General features: G+C 34.6%; 2 protein-coding genes across 2 annotated transcripts in view; one reads left to right on the top strand and one right to left on the bottom strand.

The window, feature by feature from the left end:
- Positions 1-3992: 3992 nt before the first annotated feature.
- On the top strand, positions 3993-10509 carry dgt3 (dim gamma-tubulin 3). Its single transcript, XM_076125032.1, has 10 exons — positions 3993-4260; positions 4555-4767; positions 5429-5618; positions 5998-6176; positions 6541-6651; positions 7140-7295; positions 7826-8003; positions 8522-8742; positions 9010-9175; positions 10091-10509. Exons 1-10 carry the CDS (start codon positions 4079-4081, stop codon positions 10184-10186), a joined length of 1692 nt encoding a protein of 563 aa, XP_075981147.1. The 5' UTR covers positions 3993-4078; the 3' UTR covers positions 10187-10509.
- A 77-nt stretch (positions 10510-10586) lies between these two features.
- LOC142979841 (A disintegrin and metalloproteinase with thrombospondin motifs 16-like) overlaps positions 10587-14800 on the bottom strand; it is a 57144-nt gene continuing 52930 nt past the window's right edge. The window contains exons 12-18 of the mRNA XM_076125031.1: positions 14352-14482; positions 13924-14021; positions 13480-13663; positions 13173-13284; positions 12750-12898; positions 12407-12596; positions 10587-11996 (exon numbers count right to left, since the gene is read on the bottom strand). Of these exons, the coding sequence (XP_075981146.1) occupies positions 11866-11996; positions 12407-12596; positions 12750-12898; positions 13173-13284; positions 13480-13663; positions 13924-14021; positions 14352-14482 (995 nt within the window). The 3' untranslated portion in view covers positions 10587-11865. The remainder of the gene's footprint in view (positions 11997-12406; positions 12597-12749; positions 12899-13172; positions 13285-13479; positions 13664-13923; positions 14022-14351; positions 14483-14800) is intronic.

Raw genomic sequence — 14800 nt, 5'->3', positions numbered from 1 at the left:
CAATCAGACATATGAATACACATTTGTGCGTAAATATAATTCCAGAGATATGTTCTGACCTATGTAACCTAAAATTTTAATCCATTAAATATCGATTTTGGTCTAAGAGGTCTTAATTAGTACCTACATTTGTAAAAGATACTAATTAAAATGCTTTATAACTCTATTAAAAGGAATATGTATCTGCATAGACGTCAAAGCGTCAGATTTTACAACAATCAAATGTATTTAAAGAGGGACTGCAAAGAAATTAAAACGAAATTATTAATAGTTTCAGCCTGAGTGACCGATAAGTTTTAGAAAATAAATCTACAGTAATCAAATTAAACATTGAATAACGTTTGTGTATAACTTACCTACCTACTAGTTACCAAGCCAAGCCAGTAATGTAATTGTTATCTATTTGTAAAAGTAACACTCCCTACTTAGTACTATAACGAGCAGACACGATTACTGTCACTTGACCTTTTTAAAAGTTCCTACGTATTGTGTAATTAGTGGTCGAAGGGAAAGTAAGCTTGCCGGAAACACTGGATAAGGAGTTCCGTTTGATACATTGTTGCTACATTAGGTACTATTTAACTGGACGTTTACTTTAAAGTGGGTGCCTATACCGCAATTCTGTACAGTCGGTACAGTCGAGTATCGAGAGTTTGACATTTAAAATGTACTGCCAAATTAGTTCTTACGAAGCTCGGTAGAGGCGCTAAACAGATTTTCGTGTAAAATTTCTCGATAGCTAGCCGGTTGTCGGTAGTCAATAGTAGTAGAGAATAATACAAGCTACTCTTATTACTATAATTCAAAGAAAACATAATTCGCACAATATTAGTTGATTCTGACCACGATTTCATTAATTTCTAAGCTTCGTTTGAATGAAATTTGCGTCTTCTATATTACTAACAATAGTTAATAATATGCGAAAGTACGTAACTTAATATCGATTTAAACAATATTGATAGATAACAGACGTCGAAATTGTAACAAACTTCGGACTCACGAAACATAGTAGGTTGACTGAACTGTGAAATGAACAAAGTGTTGTACCTAGTAAGTAGTTCCACCAACTCCATGTCATTCTCGAATTATCCAAAAAATGCTGAAAAATATTGATACGGTTTTCCCCAATAAACATAATTGTTTATAAGGAAAGTTTCAGTACATAATTAATTAAGAATTTGTTTGGATGTTCTGTTATAATATTATGACTTTCAATGTCGAATGAACGTGTTTTTCAGACAAACAGAGCTACATTACAGTCGGGTAATAATAATAATAACACTGATTTTCTTTGGTAGTGAATGGTTTCCTTTGTGTATCTATGAGTTCAGACAATATATTTAATCACTCAAATCCTAGTCTTAGAAATTAACAATAAATTGTATACTACTTAATGGGTTTTAAACGAAATTCTCACCGTTCTTGTAAAATTCGCTGCAAATTTCCAACCAAATGATAAAAAAAACATCCTCCATTTTTACATTTATACCATTCATAAAAACCAATACGAAGCATCAAAGCTTTGAACGAGTTCAAGAGTTCTATTCAAAACGATAAGGACTTTTGACATGCATGACACACAGTACCTTTGCCAACTGCTATACGAATATCAACCTTATGTGGTAGACATAAGGTGTATGGGTGTGTATTGGTAAGTATCGTTGTGGACAAGCTGACTGCATTGTTTTTCTTCGTGAGGACAATGGTTGATGCTAAGAGTACTCTGCTTCGCCTATTTCCTATGTAGGCAATAAGTGCGCGTTTCCATTGTACTTCTGGTGTTTATGCTTTAATATCTATTAGTTTAGGTCTCCTATCTCCTGTTAAAGAAAGTTATCTCACCACTTGATCCATGATGATAAAAATATGGTGTGAAACGACTAATCGGAATTTCTGTGAACTATTTTACAAGCTAGATTATCATAACTAGATCGATAGCAATGATGAATGCTCCCTCTGTTGCTCGAGTAACGCCTGAAGTATAAGCGACTTAATACCTTTATTGTTATAACTGATTATTACACACCTTTGAGTGTCGAATTGTTCATAAAACTTTCATTATTATTTTACTTCGAAACATACATACGATACAATACACTGTAAAATAAGCACTGTCTAGTTTAAGCTTTTGCGTTAGGTACTGTAATATTCTCGTGTCGCATAACAACGGAGCAGTACTCTAGAAAGCTTTGTGCCGTATGGACGGAAGCGAATGAGAAGCCTTCGAGAGGCACAGCACGCGATAGCGCCTACAACCTACAACTGAAGCCTCTCTTCATAATGTCGGTGGATACGAGGACCCTTCATCATGATGGCAAAAGGAACATGTGGCACGGAACTAACGGCATTTGCGTTGTTTGTTAAGGAAAATATTTTGTAAGCTTTACTACTAGGTTTCATGTTTTCTTTTAGGTAGGTATTAGGTAGACATCTATCTACTAGTAAATATGGTACTCTTCAGACTTTTTCAAGAACCAGTTTATAAATTGGACTACTGTTTTATACTGCGTTTCAATTTGTGTCGCTTTAACATATCAATGGAACAAGGAGACTGTGAGTGGTTTAAGTAACCCTTTCCAAATACTTCCTATTGTAATGCATCATTAATAATAGCAACTGTGCAATTTCTTTTAACTGTTATAAAAAATCAGCAAAATCGCGGCTTAAACGAACAGACAGACAAACAAACACACAATTTAACCAATTGTTAATAGTAAATTAACGTCAGCTGAAAACCCACACACATCTTCAAAATCTCCTTCAGACTTGACCCGCCATTTTAACCTAGACAACGCCCACTCATCCACTATTAACAAAACAGTCTCGCGTCCTTTTACACTTGACCCTGAACTTGCGAACAGTCAAGTGCGAGGATGTGCCAAAACCGAGGGTCCATGATTGGGTAATAGCCTGAATGATTATTTCCTTCGTTCTTTATGTCACCGTGATCAAATGATATATGGATTGACGCAAATATACACGCAGTTTCTTTGTGACTAAAGATTTATACGTGTCATAAAATGTTTTGTTTTTTGAAGGAACTTTCCAGATTAAATGGCCATTTGACTTCGTGGAGATGAATTGAAAATTGGTTTCACACGCATTGTAAATTGTTTGGGCTTTGAACTAGGCTTTGAGTGTGAAAGAATAATTTGAAATGAAATAATGAAAAATTGTTGGACTAAAACAATTAAGATATAGGTATACCTATCTAATACCTGCTAGGTGCCTACTTACTTTGAGTTGATTGCTTTTGTAAATAATTGTGATCGACTCATTGTTTTTCAAAATCAATTATTAATAATAATACAGTAAAGTAAAATAGAATTGAACTGTAACTAAAAACGTACCTAATACTGAAAAATTAATTTAACAGTTTCAGAAACCTACACAACTTGCATAGAACTGGTACCTACTTAGCATCATAATACTATCGGCTATTCGATTCACGTGAAATGCATGATAAAATGAAACATTTTATTTTATTTTCCTTGCTAGGAGTCGGTATTCCTAGCCGATACCTAATATTTTTCTCAGACAGTTTAACATTGCTGAATGATTAAACCCGTAAAAGAACTAGTAACGCCATCTCTAATTTGTTTTAAGAACTATAAATACTGTCCGTATATAAAATAGCGTATTTGATAAGTCATTGTATAGAAAAAATAACGTAGATTTGAAATTTAAACGGCTGCTTATATCTAGATACTATGAATATTTAATGATCTCGAAAAACTTATTTTTTCGTAAAACTCTTTGTAAATGCACACAACTAGTATTGCCAGCGTAAAAACTAATAACAAAATATTTTTGGTTAACTTCAAAGTGTAACAACATCAATCCCGGGTGATAATTACAATACGATATTAATATTGTGATTTAATATTTAAAATTTGTTTTTGCTTCGTAAAAGTATTTGAATTTAACAAAATAAATTATAAAAAAATTTTAGATAGGTAAACTATAGCAACCCTATCTGGAGGATGTCAAAATTAATATTCAAAATTTCACTGTTTTGATTGCTTTCTAACGGGCTGTGAATTTGTGTTATTTTTCTATTAAACGATAAATAATTACCATGAATGACTTAAACGAGATGAGTGATGAGGAATTCGTACCATTTCTCCATAGTTTAGGTGCGGAAACATATAAAAAGTCGTTTGAATGGATGTTGAACGATCGTGATTTCGCGGGAGTTTTGCGGTGGCTTTTCAACAATTTAGATCATAATAATGCCTTGACTGCTCGTGAAGAATGCCGGTAAGAGATATATAATGATTCTAACTATCGTTTTTCATATTTTATAAGCAATGGAAAACAATAGCCATTAGAAAATTACTTTGATCAAAGATTTTGCCGCGTTTTAGTTTGATTCCATTGTTCTATATTCAAATAGGCTAGTACAATATTCAGCCTCTAAATTTTTTTGGCGCCTTTTCTTTTTCACAACTTTACCTTTTGTACATAACCGTATGTAACATTGTTATTTTCGGTTGTATTTCTGAGTAAGTAAAATGGTGGATGATTTTTATGTAATATGGTGTTTGCCTACAGATACTTAGAACTAGAGAAGAAAGGTCTACTATTATCGCTGGAAGATCTAGAAGCTTCTGTCAACAGTATTCAGGAGCAGTATGAAGGTATTTGTTTACCGGGAGACAAGGAGGCGGTTGAAGATGTCAAGTTAGATATAAGTCTGATGAAGGAGCGGCTAAGTGTGTTGGAAAGACAGGAGGAAGTGGTAAAGGACTTAATGAGGCAGAATGAGTAAGTAAAATTTCCTACTAATTAATGGCTTTCCAATAATATTAACTCTGACTTAAAGTTACCTGTAAATTGAGTTTTATTTGTTTTGTTTCTATGAATAGTTGTGAGTGCCGTGAGTTTCTTGCCGTTTCTTCTCACGAGCAACAGCTTTTCCCAAACGGTTAAATAAAACGGTTTTCAAATACTTGTTAAAGTTTATGAAATAAAGAATATTTGACTTTGACTTTGACTTTGAATACTTTGTTGCTTTGGTGTATGACATATGAGAAGACTTAAGTTGAATTAATAATATTGTAGCTGTGTGTCTGCCTAAGTTATAATACATATTATGCAAAACTCAGACAGTAAAAAGGTAAATAATTGAATGGTCAAACTTGATCTTAAACAACATGAAGAGTTATTATTTTATAAAGAGAAGATAACAGTCATAACATCGTGCCTTTTTCCTAAAGGTGTAGGTAGAGATCAAAGACAAATTGTTACGATCCTTACAAACTACCCTTGCTTCATTTACATCCACACTTTTCTGCTATTAACAGCTGGTCTTTTGAAGCACTGATCATTGCCAACCCCATTTTACGTGAAACATACTCGTGAGCTCCCAGCGGTCCGCAGACCACGGGTTAATGATGCAGTCCAACATAAATTGTCAACATTTCAGGCTAATAAAAGAAGAACTCAACCTAGAAATAACAAAACTAAGCTCAGCACATCAACAGTTTGTAGAGGATGAGAATAATGCAGCCGATGAATGCATGACTCTTGCACAGGAGGTAGAAACTCTTACTGAAGGAGTGATGGATGTGATTGCTGATACTCTTGATGTGTATGGCACTTGTCATGCTGATAAGGTGAGGTCTTCGATTGTATTGCTATGTTTGAAAAAATACATGAACTATAAGATTTCTGTTCTGTTTGAAAAATATTTTATTTGCATTTTTGTGAATAATATGTTTTATGTTTCTATGTAGAATACTTACATAATGTAGAAGTTGTGTTGAATTTCATCTAAATGCATCAAGATATATTTGTTCTTAAAAGTAATAACCATTTATTTATATATCCCACATAACTCATGCCATATTTTCTTATAGTTGTATTGGTTAATACATCAGTAAAGTACACTTAAGTTGTTGTAAATCTCTGGTAAAGGAGCTGTGCAGTATGGTGTAGTTTCTGTACTGTATCTAAACACAAACATAAGTTATTAGATTTATTTATCTGTTGTAGGACAATGCCAAGAAATTCTTCACATTTGGGCCGTTTGAGGCATACAGGCAGTCACAATCACTGTTCAGATCTCACTTTGATCTGTACACATCTAAGAAGTTTGCCAAGAAGATGAGTGACACTGCATCTGATGAGGAATTGAGATCTGCTTTAGTTGAAGCTAAGAATATGGAGGAGAGGTAAATATATAAAATACATTGTTGTTTCAGATTGATATCTTTTCTTCTTCTTCTGTCATGTCAATGACTCACCATGGTATTACCTAAACAGCCTACCTGGCAACTTTAACTACTTCATCAATTTATGTGTATAGAGTTTTCTTACTTATTATTTTATTTCATTGTTAAACAAAAACAAAGACTTGTTAACTTCTAAATTTATTAAGATAAGTTTCAAAAAATTTCAACTAAAACTTGACATCATCATTGCCTAGACATTTTGAAGCATAAAGATCCTATTTAAATAAATATTTTCATGGAATAATATTTAAGTAATATTTTTATAGACCCATGATGGTTGATCATTATATTTTGCTTTTTTCAGATTGTCTGATGCAGCATGGGCGTACATAGAATCAAAGGCAGAGCTGTCTGGTGAACAAGCCAAGCTTGCTCTTGTTAACAATTATAAAGATGTACATCCTTCTCAAATTACGTAAGTATAATTTAGGTATCAATAATTATTTGTGAACCATGCTTTGTATTGTGGCCTTTTAAGAACACCTTATAAGTAAGTTTTGACTGTGATTATCCTAAAAATCTATGCTAATATAATAAAGCTTAAGAGTTTGTTTGTTTGTTTGTTTGTTTGTTTGTTTGAACGCGCTAATCTCAGGAACTACTGGTCCGATTTGAAAAATTCTTTCAGTGTTATACAGCCTATTTATCGAGGAAGGCTATAGGCTATATAACATCACGCTACGGTCATTAGGAGCGGAGTAGCAACGAAAAATGTTACAAAAACGAGGAAAATTTTGACCCATTCTCTTAGGTGACGCAAGCGAAGTTGCGCGGGTCAGCTAGTAGCAAATAAGCCCAATGGTATGGTCGCTTATTCAGTAAAACCGTTGTGTTCAACAAGATAAATTGCTAAGAGATTCAGTCCTATTTTTATTGTTTAATACATTTCTTTATATTTTTCAGTACATGTCTACTAGAAGCGCAAAGTGCAGTGGAACTATTAGAACAAGAGGAATCTATTGTATATCAGCAGTTGCACACAGCTGTCAGGCAATTGGTTGATGCCAGAACTTCATTGGCTGTGGAGACCACTGCCAGTTGTGCTTTGGCTGTTAGACAGTAAGTATTATTGAAAAACAATTCATAATAATTATCAAGATTCTGATGTTTTGCTTATAAGAAAATAAAACTTTTGATTTATGCTCTAGTAGCTTTTTGATCTGCCAAGGGTCTGGTAAAGAAATCATAACTGGGTATTTTTGTTCAAAAAATGTATAAGTAATGTTTTCACTATTATTAACGACTAGCTGACCCGCGCAACTTCGCTTGCGTCACATAAGAGAGAATGGGTCAGAATTTTCCACGTTTTTGTAACACTTTTTACTGTTACTCTGCTCCAATTGGTCGTAGCGTGATGATATAAAATATGCTTTTTTTTCTCGAAAAATATTCTGAAAATTATTTATATCTCATAATATAACGAAAAAATAATATTAGTATGGATTACAGGGTACATGATTTCTGCTACATTGGTTATTAAGCTTATGGGTCAAGAATTATTGTTTTTTTTTCGACTGAACAGTTAACTATTGTTTTGAAGATATTGTATAAATTGTATTATATTTCTTACTTATGATTTTTGTTTCCAGGCAAATCCACACAGACCTAACCCACCTACTAGACACGTCACAGCGCGCGCTGTGCCTGGACCGCGTGGTGTACACGGCGCTCCGCCACGAGCTGCGCACGGTGGAGCAGTGCCTGCAGTTCGCCGCTCAGCTCAGACACTACGCCACCGCTGAGGCTGATGCTGTCTGTAGCAGGATTGTAAGTTAATACTTACTATATCTTTTACTTTATTTTTAACAGGGTTTAAGAATAGCAGGGACTGTAGAATTTGTTACAACTGTCAAATTATTATTGAAGAATTATTAAAAGTCATAAACTATCAGATTTTTATAGAAAAACACATATTTTGTCCATTATCGGCTGCATTTTTACGTATTGATCCATATGTGAAAATTACATAGTAGGTATTCGTTTTACTGTAGTGTCTGGTGTAGTGTGCGTGTTATAAAATCTTACCGTTTTAAGTGTTTGAATAATTTTATAGCTTATGTTACTGTGTCTTCAGGCTTATTCAGGAATTGTTGTACTCTGGATATACACTAAATTAACATTGTCAATTATTTTGGTATCAACTGAACTGCACAGTTTTAAAACTCCTTTGTCATGTTCAAAAAGATTATTTAAATCAAATTCACATCAGTCTATTAATGCATACATACAATAATAAAAAGCACACATAATAATTCATCATTTTTCAATACATTATGATATTACAGGATTCAATGAACGAAATCTACGCAGAACAAACGGCTTGTGAAGTGAAACTTAACTCATCAGATATACTCATGCAAGCATTATTCCTCATACTGGGTACCAAGTCGGGTAATGACGTACAATCGCTGGTCAAACTGTACAATGACTTGATGTCAGAGGCCAAGGAACTGAAAGACAACGTTACTGAAGGATATAAGAGCAAGGAGAAGTCTATTCAGTATATGTAAGTATAGATTATTGTAACTTATATTTAAGTTAATAGTCAGATTGCTGTTTTTGATTCTGTACGACTCACTTATGAAATGGTAATGTTCTTATGTTCGTATCATCGAATAACGACTTTCGATGTCAATGTATTAAATGCTTGCAAATGTTTTTACTTTGAAACTTTATCTCTATTGCCTATTTGAGCGAAATAATCTCATCGTAGCTGGTTACAAAAAATATTGGCAGAACATATAACTTACTTACATTTTCTTAATTTTTACAGTAAAACATCCACGCAGTCCCTCCGCGATTACATCTGGGACGGTTGCACGCGACAACCGAACAGCTGCGACAGGACCGTGGCGGCGCTCACACACGCGCTCACTCAGCGCATCGACACTGTGGAGCGACGAGTACTGGACGCTAGCAACGTGTTCACTAGCGTTAAGGTAATGTAAATAATCAAATAAATATTATTGGACAACTCACACATTTGGTCATTTGATTCCAAACTGAGCAGAGCTTGTACTAACCAAATAACTGATGAACATACTTATATACTTGTTAGTATATACTTATATAGATAAACAATCAGGCTCATCTATACTTACTAATATTATAAAGCTGAAGAGTTTGTTTGTTTGTTTGTTTGAACGCGCTAATCTCAGGAACTACTGGTCCGATTTGAAAAATTCTTTCAGTGTTAGATAATCCATTTATCGAGGAAGGTTATAGGCTATATATCATCACGCTACTACCAATAGGAGCAGAGTACCAGTGAAAAATGTTACAAAAACGGGGAAAATTTTAACGCTTATGTAACGCAAACGAAGTTGCGCGGGTCAGCTAGTTACTAATATTCGTGCTCATCACACAAAGATTTGTTTCGTGTTGGGTTTCGAACCCACCACACGCGGCGCTTCGGTTGTTGCGGGTGACTGCTTATACTGCGCCAAACGTGCAGTTTGATGTAGTGTTATAGTGCTATTATATTGTATTGTAATTAAACAGTGATAACCGAGTGGTATAAATTGGCACCGCACGCACACACATTACTTCAAAAAGCCACTAGGGCTTTTCGAAGTTATGTGTGTGTTAGAATTAATTATCACTCGCTCTAACAGTGAAGGAGAACATCGTGATACACCCTTGCATGTCTGAGAGATCTCTAGAACAGTTCCTGAAGGTATGCCAAGTCCCCAATTTGCACTTGGCCAAAGGTCTAGCCCATTCCTTGGATGAGAGAAGACCCATGCCCAGCAGTAGGACAGTAATGGAGTAATGAGAAAAACTTTGAACAGATGTGTCGTGATAATGCAAATCTTCTCAAATTTTAAATTAATTTTTAAATAACCCCTTTTCAGAATGGTGATAAGCAACACTTGAGAAAACTTTGGCAGTGGTTCCTGACTGATCCTCCGAAACTAATGGCTGCATTGAAGAATGCTAATTGCAAGTGATACTTAAAGTGATCGAGGTTAGCAATTAGTTGCAATATGTTATTCTGTAGTTGATTCTTTAATCGCAATACACGCTAGAAATTGTAGGTTTGCTGAAGAATATTTATGTTTACTTGATTTATGCCCGATTTTTGAGTACACTTAGCGGTAGTTTAACCATTCAATAGCGTTTTATATGAGTTTTAACGTTATTGAATAGATAAACTACCGCTAAGTGTGCCTCAGAAACCAGTAGTTGATTATTATAGTATATAATATCTAGTACATATACTCTTAACATTGTATTCCAATTTTTTTTTCCTACCCTCAAAATTATGTATGAACGTAAGTGAGCTGTAAGATTGATGTGTGATTTCAGTAATACTCAGTACAAAATAAGTGCCTTAAAATAAAACAACGATTTTTATAAAATATTTATTTTTATTTAAACCTACTTAATAACAAAAGTATAAAAATGTCTATGAATAAATTACTAAATGATCACAATGATACTAATTAATATGTACAATGACTTAAATATTATTAAAATTTGTTCTTTGTATAAAGATTGCCATTTAACATTGCATTTTCAGTATTCAACGCATTAATGCAACTATTATAACACACTAGCGGTCAACTGCAAGAGCGGCTAGCCGCGCGGCAAACTACTTTTACGGTTTTATATGCAACTGCCTGTAATCGTATGTTATGCCACGAGTTTGCATATCAAACTATGTAAGCGGTTCGCCGCGCGGCTGACCGCTAGTGCGTTAGAGCCCTTACGGTCTTACTAATAAACCTTTTGTAAACTCTGATTAGTTATACGGTATTTTGTCTCTTTCAATCGATTTTGAAACTGTATATGAGTGAAAAAGACAAAACATTGCTTTACTTATAGTAGCTATTATGGCTAATTAGTAAGACCGAAAATTTTAGTTTTATGTAGTCAAATCAGGGTACGTGCTAGGTACGTAACAAATACTGAGTCCTTCTTTGCTTATGTCTCTTGTATGCTTTACTCAGACATACTGAAATTTACTCAGACATATGCGCCTACTGAAGATGTAATAAACCGTTAATCTATTCCGTAAAAAATTACGGTTGATCCACCGAAGATGAGCTGAGATTACTTGCACTCCTTTTGGTTAACATCTCTCCGCTTCTTCCCGTTAATGAACAAGCAGCCTAAAGCCTAAATGGACTATGTGTTTTAGTGAAAAATACTTAGTGTGTCTGTCCGTATAAGGCTTTAGGTTGGTGTGAATGTTTTAATGTTTAACCCGTAACCGTGTGAGTTTTTTGTCCGCTATATACCTTTTGGCAGTGTCATTATCAGTCGTTAGGTGTCGATTTTCATATTAGATTTCAGTCAAAATATTAGTATATGCTGTTGTATAAAACAAAGATCTATAAATCGTTGCTTTAAAACAAAAAGGACCACTAATCAAATATATGATAAAAAGTAATTTAGATTTTTTGATTTTCGGCACTTTTGTTTGAAAGCAGCGAAATTTCTATTGTCGGTATTGTGACGTCACAATAGCGTATTTTAGTTAGAATCAAATGAGTGCCTAAAACAATTTAAATTTCAACATCAGTAACGAAAATTATTGTCACAGTATGAGCATTTTGAAAGGACCGTTTGCGAGTCCAGTACCAGTCTAAGAATTCTTCGTTGATCCAGTTGGTACCCTATTCGTCTAGTCCCACGTAGGTCTTGGTCTTTTTCTTAGTAACGTATCTTCAGGCGCTATGTGTATAGGATTGTTGAAGTCCACGTCTATGTGTTCTGGTATCGCGTCGAAGTATGTTATGTGGTCGTTTATGTTGTCTGAAAGATAAATACAGATTAAATGTTAAAAAATATTTCGTTTCGATAATTGGTGAAAAAACTATCAATGGTCTGAAATATTCCTGTGGTATATATTTATCAGTGGTAGCTATTAAATACAGCTACATATTTATGATATTTATATGTTAGCTATATAAGTTACATATTTGAAAATGTTAGTAGTGAACATCTTTCAGTAGGCAGTGAATCCATTTGACTGAAAATATTATTTAATTTCATCACTTCAATATGTTAGATAAACCATTCAGCATTTCAAATTGAGACCCCCATGAATCTAGGACCTAACATAGTGTATTTTATTAGTTTAATACACAGTTAGCTAGCTCACATTATTTTTAAAGCTCCTCACATAAAACTCAAGATAGTATCATAACTGGCGTTATACATACGTGTAAGATTAAGCCTAGCAATAATATCGTCCAAGTGCGTCTGGTCCAGGCTGGCCTTCACAGTGATGCGGTGGTTCACACTGCGACGATGTCTCGACGAGCGCCAACTCACACGCGAACTGCTGTTGCGGCCTAATAGAGGGAGAGTGAACACCATCTCTGATAGTGGGGTGTTGTCTGGACCGAATTCCTGGAACAAAAGAACAAGATTATAATGTGACTAGCTTCTGCCCGCATGGTAAGACTTCCTGGTAAAAAGTATTCCATATTCATCCAGGTTGTAAGCTACCTGTGTAACGAATTTCTATTAAGCAGTTGTTCCAATCTGCTATAATATACTTACCAAGCATTTGCCGCTAACGCAATAAGAAGCATTTCTCTTCCCACAAGAAGTACCCAGAGGGAACCATCCTTCGTGTCCGTTTACTAAGTAGAATCGATGTGATACTCGTTCATCTTGACAGGCTATCCGACATGGTCGATCGGGATCCTCTGCAAATGTACCATAATATTAGTTATTTGCTTTAAAAGTACAATAAATTATATTATTAAAACTTCTTTTGCAAAAATAATAGTAAAAATCGCTGCCAAATGATATTGAAACGAAAGAATTAGAGAGCCAAAGTTTAAACGGTCTTAAATAAAATTGACTACTAAGAACACGTATACGCACGTGTACGTAGTTTTATTAATTACAATTAATTATTAGCGTGATACAATTTTGTGATCCGGTGGAGAGATAAATGCGTTGTACAGTCGATCTTACCTAAAGCCGGTGATATCTGCATTCCCAAGCCGGATAACCGTCTAACTCTGTCCTTGTATTTAGTACAAACCATCGTTGCGTATTGATATGGAGATTTTCTTTGAGTACAACCCTGGAACAAATACGTAAGTTGTGGTAAAAATCGTACTATTTCCAAAAAACCTTCTATGTCGTTGAAGTTACTATCTATAGTCGTACGCACCAGTTAGCCATTTTCGCTGGAAAATTAGTCATTTTAAAACAAAAGTTAAAGGGGATTGTGCTTTTTAACCTATTTTAGTAGTTACTAGTCTATTGGTGTACTCACGGAATCAGGTCGACTACCATCAGGCCTGCATAGTTGTATGCTAGTGTCTGGTCTAGAGGCAGATCGTGATACAGCAGTGACTAGTCGTATGCCAGCTCCCGGTGAGATGCAGTGGTAGTGGCAGCCACTTGCTGGACGCCATTGACCTCCGACTGCTCTGCGCCAAGTGCCTGATGTTTTTGCTCTGAAAGACGAGGAAATATAAAGTTAGGGCTAGGATTTTCTATAAACGTGTATGGATTTAAGATCATAAGAGGTCTCTTTTTATTCTAAAGCTTTGATTGTTTGATACACTTAGATTAAGACGTAAGATATTTTTTGTTCCTCTTTTTATCCTTTGAATCTATTAATGCGGTTGGACTCGTGATCAGAAACTAGTTTTACATAAATGTCTCGACATTATTAAAGCAGTGATATTACAAATGTTACATGTTTATAACTTACGGTGGTGTATGTGGTGTAGCAGTCCTAAGTGCTTCCCATTCGCAGTCGCTTGGTCTTAACGAAAATTCGTTGTCTTGGGTCGAAGAACATGTGAATTTCTGGAACACATGATATCCATTATGTGAGAATAGGCATTCCTTTATAGAGGATATTTTTTTCAAATATAATTTCTATTAATATTATAAATTCAAAAGTTTGTTACTAAAATCACACAAAAACTAGTCTACAAATGTTAAGGTAATTCAGTTCACAGAAAGTTTATTTTCTGAATTAACACATAGAATACTTTTATCTCAGGAAATCTTTTCACGCGTACTCAATTACAGACAAAACCTAGTCATTATTTTAAAAATAGTAACTATAACTGTAACGTAAATAGTTTATCTAACTATCTACGTATCATGACTTTTAATATCTGTTGATCATACCTGGCAAATTCCTGAAATACAGAACATAGGTGAGACATTAGAACAGGCAGTTCCGTCTGGTAGACTCCAGCCGCGAGACTTGTATCCTCCACCTCTCGTGTCACACCAAACAGCACATGCACTGCTTACATCTATAACAAAATATATATTTGTACTTGGTGTACGTGATCTGTATGTTTGTAAAATCTCCACTAGTTTTAGTTAAGCGGAAAAAATTTAAGAAAGGAGATTACTTACAAAAATTGCATATAGAGCTAGTTATTTGGAGCAATAGTTAGTACGGCACAGAAATAATAAGATGGCTTTAAAAAATGGCCAGAAAATGTATGGAGCCCTAATAATCTCCTTTCGACCTAACGGGTGATCTTTCATTTGACAAAGGTTTTTGAAACTCTTTTATCCTTGGCAAAAACTTCTAGTGATAAAATATTTGCAGCATTTCCAAGTTA

Source organism: Anticarsia gemmatalis, chromosome 17 (assembly GCF_050436995.1).
Source record: "Anticarsia gemmatalis isolate Benzon Research Colony breed Stoneville strain chromosome 17, ilAntGemm2 primary, whole genome shotgun sequence".
NCBI classification, from domain to species: domain Eukaryota; kingdom Metazoa; phylum Arthropoda; class Insecta; order Lepidoptera; family Erebidae; genus Anticarsia; species Anticarsia gemmatalis.
Note: the sequence above shows the minus strand (reverse complement) of the source record. Positions and strands in the feature narration are given on the sequence as shown.